Genomic DNA, 16342 nt, shown 5'->3' on the forward strand with positions numbered 1-16342 from the left:
TTGAACCACGATCTTCAGATCTCAGTCTCCTGAGTAGTAGCTAGGATTTCAGGAATGAGCCACCAGTGCCCAGCATTCATATTCCATTTCAATTTTAATTTTATTTCCTTGGGTCTGGCTTACTTCACTTAATATGTTTTTTTTCCAAGTCTTTCCATGGTTTCCCTCATTTGCAATAATTAGTATACATCTAGGATTATTTTAACAGATAAGCACAGAAGTTCAAAAGCTATGTACATATGACCATATAAGATGATGCTAAGTGAAATGAACCTCAAGATATGGATACAAGAGGTTTTTCTTTGTTGTTGTTTTTAATGTACTATGTGATTTTTTTTTCTTCCTTTGTACGTTCTTCCCCTGTTATATATCCCCTGTTGTCACAGTACTTGATTTTGGTACTGCATACATTTATCTAATTTGGGGAGAAGAAGGGGAGTAACAAAACACTGAAACAAGGACACAGGATGACCCAAAGCAACAATGATACTCACAAGACACTATGTCGGAAACAAATGTTAAACTTCAAGGCGGGGGGTGAGGAAGGTGAGGGAAGGAAAGCATATAAATATTCATTTATCAAATTTTTATGCAACAATCTTTGGTGTTTACTAGGTTTTTGGACCACGGAACAAAAAATACAAAGATGGTGCTTATTTGACATAAATTATGATCCTTTTTGTGTTCTAAATTAAATGATGTGGCTACTTTTTAATCAGGCTTGATTGTAGCTTCTTTTTAAAATGAAAACAGTATAATAAAAAATTAACCATGTTAGCAAATGATAAAAGACTATTATTTTAATACTGTTTCTTGAGTAGTTAGAAAGGTAAATAATAATAATTGTAATGTTACCAATGAGTCACTCACTTCTCAGATGGGAACTACTCTTCTTATGACTTGATGAGAAGAAACTTGGGCCTTCTCTCCTCATCTCTTACTCTTTCTTTCTCACAGGAAGAGTGATGTGATTAGAACATTTGAGAGAAAAAAACTGTGAACACACTCAGTCTTGTCCTCTGAGACATATTTTGAGTAAGCTCACAGGATGTATGCATTCCAGCTTTCTCTCTACTGATTTCCTTTTGTCTGATTCTTTTACAATATTGCTCAATGAGTCATAAGTTGGGGAGTATAAGCCCAAGGGACTGTTTTTGGTGTGACATAGTAAGTTACAAAAATATATCTGGAATGGGTTAAGAAAGATGAGTGACAATGTTGTCAGACACTTTGTACTCATATACTGTTTTGTAGAATGGGAAATTCTTTGTACAACTACTTAAAGATAATGAAAAAATAAATGTTAAATAATAATAAATTGAGATTTTACATGATATTTATAAATAATCAATGATCTTTAAAATGTAAAAAAAAATATATCTGGTCTTTATCCTTGGTTTCTGGAAGAGAGCTCCTAAATGTTTAGCATTTCAAGTCATAAGCTTGTCTTTAGTTAATCATAATAATCATAATAATCCCTCTTCTGTCACTGATATTTTAGGTTGGGGCCCTGGGTAGCCTGAGGATGGGGATGATCATCTGACGGATGAAGCCTTTGGCTTCAACTACTGACAATGAAGAAATGGAGACTCCAGGTGTGTTAGTTAACACATGGATGTGTGGTCCAGAGGTGGCACACACTGAGTAAGCGCTTATCAGAAAAACACCCTCCTTGTTCTATTCTTCTCATCTATTTGGGTGTTCCTGAGTTGAAGTTTTTCTAAGAAACCAATAAGCTTAGTATTTTAATACGTTTCCATCTTAATAAATTATTAAACCTGAAGAAAGGTTTATGGAAAACCCTAATTTATATCCAATCAGTCAGTATAGATTGCTATATAAGGAACTGTGATTTGCGCCTGAAATGGGGCAATCTTGTGCTACTGAACCTTTTAACTCATGGTTTGACACTAAATCTGGTAAGTAACTTTAGAATTGACTTGAATTATGTAAATCTCAATGGTATCAGAGAGTTAGAGAATTGATTGGTGTTAAGAGAAAATACCCAAGAAATGTACAATCATCAGAAATAATGCTTTCTCTGCTGAATCACAAAGTGAGAAATATTAAAATTGGTCTTAAAGCTCCCAAATGATGTTTCTGATACTATGTTTACTTTATACATATAATTTTTATTCAACTTTTTATGCATAAAAATTGAAATGAAGTTAACTTTACTAACATTATATTAAATGGAAGTAGTGAAGTAAAATTCTGGTCTATCAAATTCTCCATTTCGTATCCATACTTTGTTATGTCTGAAATGATGTGGTTCTGAATCCTATGCATTCAATAAAACCAAGAAGAAAATAGTTGTCACATATGCCTTCAATGATTACAGGATTTAAGCTTATTTGAAAAAAATGTAAATGCCTTAGAATATAGAAAACATGCAAGGCACTCATGGTAATCCCTGCTACTCAGAAAATGCTGATATATCAGGAACATGGTTTGAAGTCAGTCCAAGCAGGAAACTCCGTGAGACTTTTATCTCCAATTAACCTCCAAAAAGGTGTGTGTGGGGGGGGAGGATGATTTGGCTCAAGTGGGAGTACCAGCCTACCGTGAAAAAGCTAAGGGACAGTGCCTAAGCCCTGAAGCCCCAGTACTAGTACCCCACTCCAAAAAAGCCCAAAACCAAACCAAACAAACCAGAAAGCATTAAAATAATGTGTTTTTGTACTGCTTATTAAACTACCAGCTAAGCTTTTCTTCATTTCTGGTTATATTTTACATGATTTCTAAGTTAAAGAAAGCTAAAGATATGGTGTGATTAAAGTACTCAGTTTCTAAGAAAAGCAAAAATCACAGCAGCAGCCCCTGGTGGCTCAAGGGGTAAAAATAGTGTAAATATAGTTACGGGGGTGGAAATATGTTTTTTTAAAAGAATATATGTACATATTTAGCCATTTGATTCAGTTCTCAGCCCAACACATTAAAAAACAGATGCTTTAAAAAATGATCTGTTGGCAAGATGCTTGTTAAAATTTTATCAGTCGAAATATTAAAATTCATTATGAATTAATTAACACATTATATAAAAATAAAATGTTTTTGTTTCATCGTTTTACAAAGTACTATAACCCCTGGTGATTAACACTGGGAATTTTGTATGTCTTGATATGTGTTGCTCAAAAAGAAACTAAATTTATAGATTACCACTAAATTGATGACATTTTCTGTCTTCACTCTTGAATTCAGTTGGCAGATGTTTTCAAGAACAAAAAATTCCATCTTATTACAAAACATATTAAGCAGGTTTTCCTGCCAGGCATGTCTGACATGATGTTTATTGCCTAGACCAAATAAATCCCCTTAATAAGCCATAATATATGCTAGCAAGTACATTATTTCATAGTTAAGGGAAGTTGCCACATGAAAGAAGTCGTCCTTTGATCTCTCATGCTCTGTTCCTAATGCATCAGAAATGTGCTACACAATCCACTAGTTAGTCATATCTGTTCATACTCATTTAGGAAGAAAAACATACTTGACTAAAAGTTTTACATATGGATTTTTCTTTATATCTGCCTATGTATAAAATATATTAGTATAAATTTGAGAGTATATTACCTTTTTACTAGATAGAAAAAATAAGAAAAAATTCAAATAATTGACCATATGGTTTGGTCACTGCTCTAAAAAGGTTGAATTATGAAGAACTTCAAATTTTTATACTGTGGAATCTCAACTGATAATCTACACAAATATTTAAAAATCCCCCAAACTTCTAAATCTAGAAGACTTTTGATCCCAAACATTTCAGACAATAGTCAACCTGTGCAAAGAAAATAATATGGTTCCTTAGATTATACAGTCATTGTTTAGAAATGAAAATAAATTGAACTTGGTTGCCAAAATACAACATCAATGACTCCAGTGTCATCAGTACAGAAGAGAAAAAGAGAGAAGACAGGATAACATCGAATCCTCATATCATCACTGAGTTAGAACATCAAAACTACATGTTTTAAAAAAGAAATATTTTGTTTATGGAAGTTCTGAACAACTGCAAAATTCAAATGTATGCTTAAAAATTAGTCATAAAATTAGACACCAAATATCTTGCATGTTAAGTAGTAATCATTTTGATGAATGTCAACAGCAATCAATCCATAAATATTTGAATATCTTCAATGTACAAGCCTGACTGCACAATTTCTAGTCTGCAAATGTTTTCTTCCTTCCTTCCTTACTTGGTTGCTTGCTTCCTTTCTTCTTTGCTTGCTTCCTTCCTTCCTTCTCTATCCCCCTCTCCTCTCTCCTCCTCTCTCTGTCTCTTTGTCCTGTGTCTCTCTGTCTCTGTGTCTGTCTCTGTGTCTGTCTGTCTGTCTCTCTGTCTCTCTTTTTGTTGGTCCTGGGGCTTGAACTCAGGGCTTGGGCACTGTTCCCCAAGCTTGTCTGTACTCAAGGTTAGAGCTCTAGCACTTGAGCCACAATGCCACTTCTGACTTTTTGTGAGTAATTTATTGAAGATAAGAAAGAGTCTCATGGACTTTTCTGCCCAGGGTGAACTACAATCCTCAGATCTCAGCCTCCTGAGTAGCTAGGAATACAGGCAAAAGTCACTGGCACCTGGCTTCTTTCTGTTTTTGTTTTCTTTAAAATCTAAGTCTAAACCCTGTCTTACTTTCTACAGCATGCGTCACTACAAAAATATCATCTTAGGAATGAGATGTACAAGTAGTCCCAGCCCATTGTCAAACCATCAGCATAGTCATTTTGCTATATTCTAGTTTTATTGGACTAAGTTCTATTAACTGATATTTTTCCTTGTCTTTCTCTTCTTAGGCTTAACCTTTATTCTTCTAAGTCCCTTTATCTGTTATCACTAAGCCAACACCTAGTTTTTTTGGTTTTGTCCTCTTCCAGGGCATTAGAATCAGTTCCTAATTCTCTAACAACATGCACTGAAATATTGCAAAAAGTGGCTCTATCTACTTATTTTTATGGATCATCATGCAGTGCAAATACAAATGAAGCAAGATTTAGAGAATTACAGGGAGATCTAGTGGTAAAGTATAAAAGGTAAACTTGGAATATTAATAAAATTATGAAAAAAATAAAAGCAATATTGTGAGATAGTATATGATATATTCCATGTAAGTTAACAAACTATAATTCCTTCATGAGTCTTAAGAGAACAGGCAATTGGTTATAATAAGAGGAATGGGTGATATTTCAGTTGGAAATTATAATGTTGATAGAATGCGGACTGGGAGAAGAACAGGAGGCAAAGCTACAGATTCCAAAAAGCACAAACATACACAACACAGTAAGCATGTAAATCACAGTAGGATGGTCAGGATGAAACATCCATTTTCATCCTTAAAGTTAGCATTATGATGACATAGATAAAAAGTGAAAAAAGCTAGTCTAGTTTAATGTATTCAGAAGAAAACACACAGCTCATTAACTATACTAAGTAATGAAATGCTACATTATGTTTTGGAATCTTATCTGGGCCATTGAATGGAGTATAGGAGATCCACAATGTACAGACTTCGTGTATTTATTTGTTTTAGTTTGAATATTTCTTTAAGGAAAACACTTTAGTAAGGTAGGTGCAAAGGAGTTAAATAGAGACTTCTCAGAAGAAGAAGAAAGAATGGACAATAAACATATGAGGAAATGCTGAACATCTTTGGTCATAAAGGAAATGCAAATCAAAACAACTTTGAGATATTATCTCACCACTGGTCAGCCTCAAAAATTTGAACAATAACAAATGCTGGCTGGGATGTGGGGGAACAAAAACTCAATGTAAACTAGTACAACCACCCTGGAAGGTAATGTAGAGATTCTTCAAAGAACTAAACTATGATATAGCAATAACACTCTTGGGCATCTATCTACAGAATTACACATCTATCTAGAGAATTACACTAAACAACTTATTAATAACAATAAATATTCAAAAATAAAATTTAAAGAGAGAAGTAGTTTAGGATTTTAATTTTTTGTGCCAGTCCTGGGGCTTGAATGCAGGGCCTGGGCCCTTTACCTGGGCTTTTCTCCTCAAGGCTGGTGCTCTATCACTTGAGCCACAGCTCCACTTACAGCTTTTTGGTACTTCATTAGGATTTGAAGGATCTATCACTGTATGTGCTATGAAGGCTTCATTCTACAAATGTTTATTTATTTATTTTCAGAGATACTATTTTTTAAATTTAAATGTTACTGTCAAGGTGATGTACAGAGGGGTTACAGTTATATATATTAGGTAGTAAGTGTATTTATTGTCGAACATTGTTGTGGATTGAATATAGATTCCTGTGGATTCCTGTCAAGAGTGCCTCTGTCTTTTCTGAGTTTCAGGTAGATTAGCCTGGTTTCATATAAAGAATATATGTGAATAATAATTTATCTTCAACTCCATTTACAAAGGCAATGTGTGCACTTTGTCTTGCCTTTTACAATATGACCTCACAAGGCGGATTCCTGTGGCTCATTCCTGTAATCCTAGCCTGAGAATTGAGGATCATAGTTCAGAGACAGGCTGAGCAGGAAAGTCCAAATGTTTATTATGAACTGTGTATTCTAGGGTGAAAGACATAGCATTGAGCAAAAAGACTAAATTCTTGCCTTGATACAGCTTATATTAAGAATTATGTGGCCATGAGAAAAATGCTAAAAGTTTTGATGCATAGTTTTTTCATCTGCAAATAAAATCCCATTAAGAGAGAATATATATATATATATATAGTTTATAGAGATAAGTATGATTTATAACTGCTCACAAATAGATGTTTGTCATCTGTCATCAAATGTTACTAAGTAATATATGGTTTAATGTTCATATTTTAGATACATTTTTCTACTGTTAGAACAACATACTAACCTGGAAAGGGATAAAAAGAAGAGAAATACAATTCCAACACTTATTTCTACCATTTACTAGCTATGTGATATTAGATGAACAATTCCTTAACTATAAAGTGAATATGATGACTTGATCCTCCTAGTTATTGGGTTATTGCAAAGTACAGAAGAGAATTTCAAAACATAAATGATTAAGAAGTGTATAAATAAAAGTAAATTTATCTCCATTATGGTATATCATATTCTGAATATAAACTACAATATTTAGAAATGTATATAGAGAAAAATTATTTCTTGAGTAAGTCAAATTTAATAAGCTTTTCACTTTGCCACTGTAGAACCAAGTCTTACCTTCTAGAGGTAAGAGTTTCAGTAAATCTGTGTTATTCCTGTACAATTCCAGATTTATAAAAAATCAGGTGTTTATTAAAAAAGGTTTCATTAGCTAAATCTATCATATCTGAATGAGCTTATTTTATATTTAGTTCTTTCCATGGGAATCCAGAGTAATAAGTAAAATAGGGCAAGAAAGAAAGACATAAAAACAATAGCAAAAAGTGGCAGAAATGTAAAAGTAAGAAATGTGCTAACAAAACAAAAAAGAGTTGGTCTTATTAGAGTAATGTAAGATATTTTGCAAAGTAAAACATAGATGTAAGACTCAAGAAGGCAGGTGCGAAGAAGAGGATAAAGCAAATGCACACCAAAAGGACAACAAAAGGAAAAATAAAAGCAATGGTGATAAAACAAAAAGAAAATAGAATGGAAAAAATGAATCTACAGGGAGATGTTTGAGATATATCCTTATGTATCTCACTACAATAGGTGAATGAAAGATATTTTTAGAAGAAATAAAATTATTATACTAAATCATTTTTTGTTTGCATGTAGGCACATAAATATTCTTCATGAGTTGTATATCTCAAAAAAACAACAATACTTACTTCTGGAAGCTAAATATTAGAAGTAATTTATTTAAAAAATGCAATGTTATCTTAAAATAGTAGCTTAAAAGCTGGATGACACAGTAGGAAGCTTAAAAATAGAATAAGATATAACAACACATGATGATGTACAGATTCATTAAAACAACAGGTTACTTATTGATTCAAAATTTGTAATTTTTTCAAATAATTATTAATTAGGGAGATGGTTTTAAAATTTAAAATATTAGAATCTGATTCTGATATAACTCATCAAATGAACTGTTGTGGATATTCTTGGTCAGGATACATTTTGAGAGATCTTGTGAAGTTATATGTTGCTTTCACATGGAATGATTGCCTAATGTACTGACTACTTGAAGTACAATTTTAAAAAGAGGATCATTTTGCCATAAACCAATGTAAAATAAAGAAAACAAAAACTTGGAAACTATTTATTTCCTTTCAAAGATGAAAAAAATATGTTAGTAATCTTTAAAATAAAATATAAAAAGAGCTGAAATAAAACATTGTGAAATGTCATTATTTACAAGGTAATTTATAAATATTAAGTTATCTGTTTAACTGTTCTAAATTGTTCATATTTGAAGAACATATAAATTTGCTGTTTTACTTCACTCAGCAGCATTTTCACATACTTTACTGTCAAATTAAAGTATCCATAAAATAGGCCTTGAAAATGTTCAAATTTGTTTTATGTATATAATATACCATATATTTATCAGAAATAATATTTCAACATACAGATACAACTGTTTGTGCCCCCTACAGAACTGGATGTCCCTGGGCATCTGCTATAATTTCATGCTGCTAGCATTACAAAGTGCAAAGGCTCACGGGTGAAGACAAGAGCAAAGGACAAGAGTCTCCTCATTACACTATCCCTAAACTATTTTATTTTAAATACTTATCAGGATATTACTCACTCTTCCTCCTCTTGTTACTATCAGAAATTAGACTGAGACACCAATGAATAAATAGTTGCTCATAAGAAAACAATGAATTATCTAGTAAAATTTACAATCCAAAATAAAGACTGCTTGACACAATGAATTATTAATTCAGCAGGTAGGATATTTTAAAATGTTACGCTAAATGAACTCTCATGGAAAACAAAACAGCTTAAGACTTTAAAGAAATGGCATGTTGAAAATCTTGATTAGAAAGTTTTCCTTTCTTTCTGCATCTATCACATTAAAGTTATTTTAGAAAATCCTTTCTTGGAGAAGTAAAGGACACAAAAGAAAATAGTACTTGAATTTGTGGCATTTATAAAACATCAAACTAAAATAAAAATGACATGTTTGATAATTTTAAATAAAAAATAAAAACATTTCATCAAAATGGACAGCTATAGAGAACAAATAGCTAACAATTAAGCTTTAAAAAATAATCCACAATTTATATGAGCTAAAGAATGAATAAAGAAAAGGAAAGAATGAAGGAAAGCAGTATTCTGGCTTACTCTGATATACAAGTGCATCATTTCTTTTTCTTTTTGGGGGTTACGATACTTTTCATAGAAATCACGTCGCTTCTTTGTTTCTTTGGACACTTTATCTTTTCTTTCCCGCTTTTCTGCTGGTTCATCTGAACTATCAGAAGATGATTGTACATGTATCTTCGGTTTTTCTACTTCAATGTAGTTTTCATTGGGATTTAGTACTATTACTCCATATCCTTCCTGTTTTGAAATACAAGAAAATGGTGCAATTTAATGTTAGAATACTTTCACTCAATAAAAATGTTACTAAAAGCTCAAATGAAACAAGTTAATATAGCTGTATATTAACTAAATTATTTCTTTAGGAAACATTTTGGTTTAAATTCTACAGTAAAAATAATTTAAAGTTGTCTTTATTATTATATATTTGTAAAAAAAATCTAAAAAACAAGTTATAATTTTAACAAAGATGTTACATTTCAAATTGGAAAAATGTAAAGTTTACCAAAATAAATGTAATACAATAAGTATACTTTCAAAGAACATTAATGTTTATAATGCATACTTTGAGAAAATAACTGTTTTGAAATTGAAAACTATAATTTAAACTTCATTTCTAGGATTTTTTTTTACAGTTGCTCTATAATGAGCATTTTAATTTGTTGCAAAAGTAAGAAACAATAATAAAAAAGGAATAAATCTGGTCTAACATGCCATAAGTTTACATATCTAAATATCAGAAATGTATAATGTCTACCTGCGCATGTCTATTCACCTTTTTTCTTTCAAGAAGACTGATAAACCACAGAAATAAGTCAACCAATACTATGATGTATGATAACTGCATTATCTTTTATCTTGAAATTTACTTAATATTTCAAACTACCACACCATTTTCTGTTTAGTAAAAAAATAGTATCAAGAAAGTATATGTAAAGTTTCAAAGTTTAAAAATACAGCTATCTGAATTTCTAAGGTTTTAAGTTTTTTGAAAACATATATTGTCATGTCTTATTTATTTGTAGTAAGGCAAACATTTCTATGGCTATAATTAAGAAGACTTTTGATGTTTTCTTTATAACTAATGGACTAACCTAACCATAAGAAATAGAAAAGGATAAACAATAGCCAGTGACAAGCATGAGCAATGCAAATTTTTGAAGCTATTATATATCTGTCTTTTCTATTCAATTCTGTATTGTTGGATTTCCAATTATATCCTTGTAAAATCCTTCAAGGTCATTCTTAAAAGATGTAATATTATGATAAAATAAGTTATAGAAAATAAAGCTTATAAAATTTCCATGAGCACAAAAAGGATATGGTTTTCAAAACTATAATCATAGAACCTTCTACTTCAGTTCTACTTTGAGTTCAACTTGATTTCTTTCCAAACAAACTATAAGATGATTTTAAAAACAGCAGTAGTAAAACAAAACCAGGAACAAAAATCAATGTTAGCACAGAATAATCTTTTTTTAAAATATGCTACTTGTTCACTTTTTAAAAAGTTTATTTTACAAACTCTTTACAAACTTCACTAAGATTTTACCCCTAATCTGATATTACTGTCTAAAACCATGAATGTCTTGGAAAATTTCAAGATTACTGAAGTTCTTATTTTAGTGACAAGGCCATTAATTAAGATATAGTCATCCAACATATGTGAAAATTGTGTGATAATATATACCAAACTGATTAACAAAATACCACACATTCATGAACAGATGTTCAAATAAAACTTTTAGATAAATGCTCCTTTCATAAAGAACTAATAAAATATTTCTCATAACTTTTAAACATTTTACTTCAAAGTAAAAGAAATATTGTGTGTGTGTGCGTGTGCGTGTGCGTGTGTGTGTGTGTGTTAAAGTTTCTTAGCTGGCAAGTCAAAAGTTTTTCCAACAAAAGATATTTTATTTGGTCTTGCTTCATTCTAATCTGTAAAGCTATTCAAAAGTCTTGTAATTCATTGTGATCACTGTCAGGTAGACAGATTGTCACTTGGTGATTTTCTACAGTTGGACACACTTGACTAGTTATTAAAATCACATTTGAAATAAGTTCTACCCCCTCTTCCTTGTGCCTCTTATAACTTTTCACGCCCTTCTCAAATTTCAGCTATAACTTCTCCTCCCACCATAAGTAAGCTAAAGAACACTGTTGCACTCTGCTAAACAGGATGAAATAGAGGCATTCAGTACACTGTCTCTGGTGTAAGGAACATAGTAAAAAAAGGTCACCATAGGCCAAAAGGAAAATTGCCTCCTCTCTAGATTTTGTACTGTGAGTAAGTGGTGTCTTGTCATGTTTCTTCCCTGAAGTCTGTGAGTGAACTGAACTTTCAACACACACACACACACACACACACACACACACACACACACACACACACACAGAGTTAGCAAGCCCCTAAAAGAATCTTACAATTCTCAGAAGAGAAAATCCTGATAATTACTATAATGTAATGATAATAAAAAAATTTAAACTCCAGGTAATAAAATGGACTTTAGTTAATCAATATAATGTGCATCATCTTTTCATAATGAATGACAAATATCTGAACAATAATTATAATAATCATCAGAATTTTTTAAAACTTATCATGATAATTTATAACTTAATCATTAGAAACAGTATCTTCATAATATCAGGCTTATTAAAGAAGTTCGCACTTGACTTTAGAAGTCACGTGTTGAAAAGTTGATGTGCCCACATAAATTTCAAAACACTCCTCTGAAATTTGATGTGTTCCATAAAAATAAATACAAGAAATAGTCAAACATAAATTCTCAAAAAAGTACCATTTGTCTAAGTTATTGATTACATAATTGAACATTGCAAAGCTCATTTGTTCAATCTTATAAAGGCACAATGTCAAATTTTTACTGAGTCATCAACAGAAAAAAATGATTCTATTTTTCAATCACTGCAACATAAATCCAACAACCTTTATCACTTAGATTTCTTTTATTTTTTGGCTGGAGTTTGAATTATTTAGATATCAACATTGAATGTTTCCACTTAAAGTATTTAAAAACAATTATCCTTCTGAGTAGCTATGATTACAGGCATGAGCCACTGATGATTTGCTTTGCTAAATGGTAATTTCTTTGTACAACTTCTTAAAGATAATAAAAAAGTATGAAAAATTATCTTTTGAATGTTTCTAACACTAAATAGCAATCAATAAATATTCAGGAATATATACTTAAATATGAGTTGATTTTTAATAAACACTGAAAATTAAATCATTATTCCATGAAACAAATTAGTATTTCTCAATTAGTTTTCTTCATATCTTAATTGATGTATACACATACAGTGAAACATTATCACTTCATTCCTTTCTTCCATATATAACAATACCCAAATCTCTTTATATGATACAAAACACTTACTTTGCAAAATAAGTATTAATATATGATAACTAAGAAGCCAAGGAAAGTAAAACAGTATAAGGACATGTAATTATTTTGAAATAGAAAAGTGTAAAAAATCTTTTAGCAAATCAAAGTACATGCCAACTTTTGTAGTAACTTTTTAAAGAATTCAATCAATACACAACCACCTAAGTAAAAGGCTTCTAATCTGAGTTTTAATTAATATAAAGTTTCCTAAAACTTTAAAGTTACTGTAAAAGTAACTGCATAAAGTTACTGTAAAATAATTATGCATTATTTCTCTAATAAGGCAATCCCTATAATTTAGGCTTTGAATCTTAAACCTTAAATGTGTTCTTTTTATATTTAATTATTTAAAATACGTTAAATTACCATAGGATAGGAAATTGTGTTGCGTCATTCAATTACACATGGGAAACCTCTGTTATCTTTAACAAGATAAAATGATAGACCTGATTATTGAACATTCTACCCCTTAAATACATAAAACTTCTGGCATCTTTTGTAATGATGTACCAAAATCGATTCCAAAAGGCAACCTTTAAAGAGACACACTCTCTCTCTCTCGCTATATATATATATATATATATATATATATATATATATATATATATATATATATATATGAACTTTGATAGTATATAGTCTAGTAGAATATCAAGAAAACACCAAGAAAAGATATAGGAAAAATTAAGGTTTAATTCATCTTAGTTCCATTTCCATACTTGTGTAGCTATAACTGTAAATTCATTTTTAGATCTGTGTTTACAAGGTCTAAATTACAGGATCTTAATCAGAAGCCTTCACAAGTTTAGTGCTAGACATGGCATTTTATACAACACTTGCTGTGATTTATATAAAATTCACAGGCCTTAAGATTCTACTTTGAAGTCTTAAATGTGCTTACTAATAAATAATAGTGTATTTAACATTCAATCTACAAATGATGACTTAGGTCACAGAGGCATAAAACAGACAGGTGATGTCAAATACAAAGAACCTGAGGAACCTGCTGGAAGAATGAAATCAGTACAGCACTGTACTCATCAAGAAGAATTTGCAGAGATAAAACCTAAAAGCAAAACCAGACTATACATTTGACCCAAAATGAAACTCCACAAATCTAAAGATTTAGCCAATTTAATTGATTACCAATTAAAAAAAGCATGGAAAATGGGGTAAATTATATATGTTTCAAATCCCTTATTGGTAGCTAAATAAAAACAATCAGCTAAAATTACTTAGCTCTGCATATTAACCTGCCAAAGAGGAATTCACATGTGCCAGGTCAGGGGGCTACACTAAAATCCCAAGACCAGTGGAACTACTCATTATGGTCTTCAAGTAAAACCCTGTAACAGACAATTTTACCTACATTGATCAATCATATTTTTTCAGGCTCAGCATTCTATTCGCTTGGACTGAAAGAAGGTAAGTGTTTATCCACAAGGGAAATGGAACTCCAAATGTTTAAATCCATAAACTACATCTACCCATGATTAAAATGAGTAACCAAGGCACTGTCCATTCTTCTTTATTGGAATGCTATGTTTATTCTCAGTTATTCTTTATTGGAATGTTATGTTTATTCTCATCATTTCACAGGAAAGGTATGCATATGTCACTGATGCAACATCTTAGGTGCCAAAGTAAGATGAAGTCATGACAACCAATCAGAAGTCACTAGCGAAGCGTTAAAGTAAACATAGTTGTTGGAGCTGCAGCTCGGCTTGAAAAATGCCCCTCCATTATTTCAGCAGTTTTCTCTAAACGTGACCTGGAACAGAAACATCTGAATGTCACTTGACTCCACTTTGCGCTTCTTCTCAACACGCATTTAGGTAACAGCACCCTAAGATTAAGTAAAACATTCATCAGGACCATACTTTAACTTGTAACTGCCTGAATTCTAATGTCATGTTCCGTGGTATAAAAATACTATTCTAGGGACCAACATAGATTTTCCCAGTTAAGTTTCTACCTTCAAATAGCTCATCAAGTTAGTCAGTAAAAGAAAACACGCTACAAAAAGTTTTCAGAGGACCACCTGTTGTCTATTATTTTTACATAGCACTTACTCATAAATCATAACACAGGGTAATTAATCAAGCTGTCAAAGAGAAGGTCAAAGGTTATATGGTAGAGTCAGAAGGTCATGCATGGGCTGATAGAGGTCAGGGTCACACTGCATTCCTCATTATCAAGTTGGGATGAGAGACGGCCCAAGCAAACAAAAGTGAAAGCAGATGGAGAAGTGAGTGGATAAAAAAAAGAAAATTTCACAAAGAAAAAGAAAAGTGAAAGAAGACTGTCAGCTGCCTTCAAATAGGGAATAGAAAAGAAATACACTGCAATGTGCTCAAAGGAGTTCAAGAACATAAAGAAACTACAGTTTTATTAATTAAATAAATTGAATTTAACTTTTCTTGACCATTTTATTAGTACATACAAAGCAATTGCAGAAAAATACATGTTTGTCATCTCTTTACCCATTCTAGATCAGGATTTTAGGATAAAGAAAAGATGCCTAATAACAAAGTAAGATTTACAAACACACAACAACAACAACAACTTATGATAAGAGGAATTTCCCTTTAATATTGTCTCAAGGTTACAATATGGATGCAAATAGTTTTAAGTTATAAGAAAGATAATTTCTTGAGCATGATACAAAGACATTCACAAACATAAGTGTGTTATAAAAGTCCTTTTGAATAACAAAACAGTTATAAAATATTCTATTATTACGCTGGCCTGAATTAGATGCAGAATACTGTGCAAAATTAGCTGTCACCCTTTGCTCAAAATCTTTGTTAATCTCATTTTGAATGTTTGCAGCTTTATCAACACATGCATCAATGTCAGCTCCTTGGTTACTGAACCGCTGTAGTTGGAAGAAGATATAATTAAAATGTTTTGGCACAGAAAAAGTGAAATTGTATCTTCCCTTGTTCCCTTAGGAGTCTGTAAAACATGAAGGATATATTGACAAACACACACCCTTGTCTTCAGTTCTGACATCTCAGGTCATCCAAGTGCTATTTATTTTAAAACATCCACTTTGCACTTATCCATATTGTCACCTGCTCTGTTTCTAACTTTTTGTAGGTTTAAATTTAGTAAGTACTTCTTCTAATTTCAAATATATATTTATGGAAGCACTATATATACAGTAGCACCTTAAAATAAATTACCATTCTTTATCAAGAATAAAAATTTAATAGTACTGCTCTGTGAATTTCTTTTGTATGTGCTGATTCTCATTTTTATAAGATGACACAAATAGACACCCACACATTAACACATTCAAGTAAAAAGAAGTAAGGATTTACAACTGAGCCCAGTCAATGACAGATCAAAAATCCCTAAATAGATCTAGGGAACCCTACAAATATATCTTTATTATGATCCAAAGCAGAGATGGATGCTGATTTATCCTATCAACTTAACTGTTCAGTATATTAATCATGCATTTATATCTTATGGTGATGAATAAATTCTTTTCCTAGCTTCTTATTAAAATCTATTATAAAATTATGTAAATATCAAAGTATCACCTATCTCTGTAAGCACATGGTTTTTCAAAATTTTATCCATTTGACATAATCATACACCATATAAACACATTCTTAAAACATAGTCGTAAAACTTGCTGAAGGATTATTATATATAAATATCTTAAAATATGCCATCTTTCCCTTTGGTCATTCAAACTGAAATATAACATA

The 16342-nt window shown here is 31.3% G+C and overlaps 1 protein-coding gene across 8 annotated transcripts in view; it reads right to left on the bottom strand.

The window, feature by feature from the left end:
- Fam172a (family with sequence similarity 172, member A) overlaps nt 1-16342 on the bottom strand; it is a 333594-nt gene that overhangs the window by 145288 nt on the left and 171964 nt on the right. For all 8 annotated transcript variants that reach the window (XM_013022091.1, XM_013022088.1, XM_013022086.1 and 5 more), the window contains one exon: nt 9232-9450. In XM_013022091.1, the coding sequence (XP_012877545.1) occupies nt 9232-9450 (219 nt within the window). The remainder of the gene's footprint in view (nt 1-9231; nt 9451-16342) is intronic.

The sequence above is a fragment of the Dipodomys ordii genome, unplaced genomic scaffold (assembly GCF_000151885.1).
Source record: "Dipodomys ordii isolate 6190 unplaced genomic scaffold, Dord_2.0 Scaffold59, whole genome shotgun sequence".
Taxonomy (NCBI): Eukaryota; Metazoa; Chordata; class Mammalia; order Rodentia; family Heteromyidae; genus Dipodomys; species Dipodomys ordii.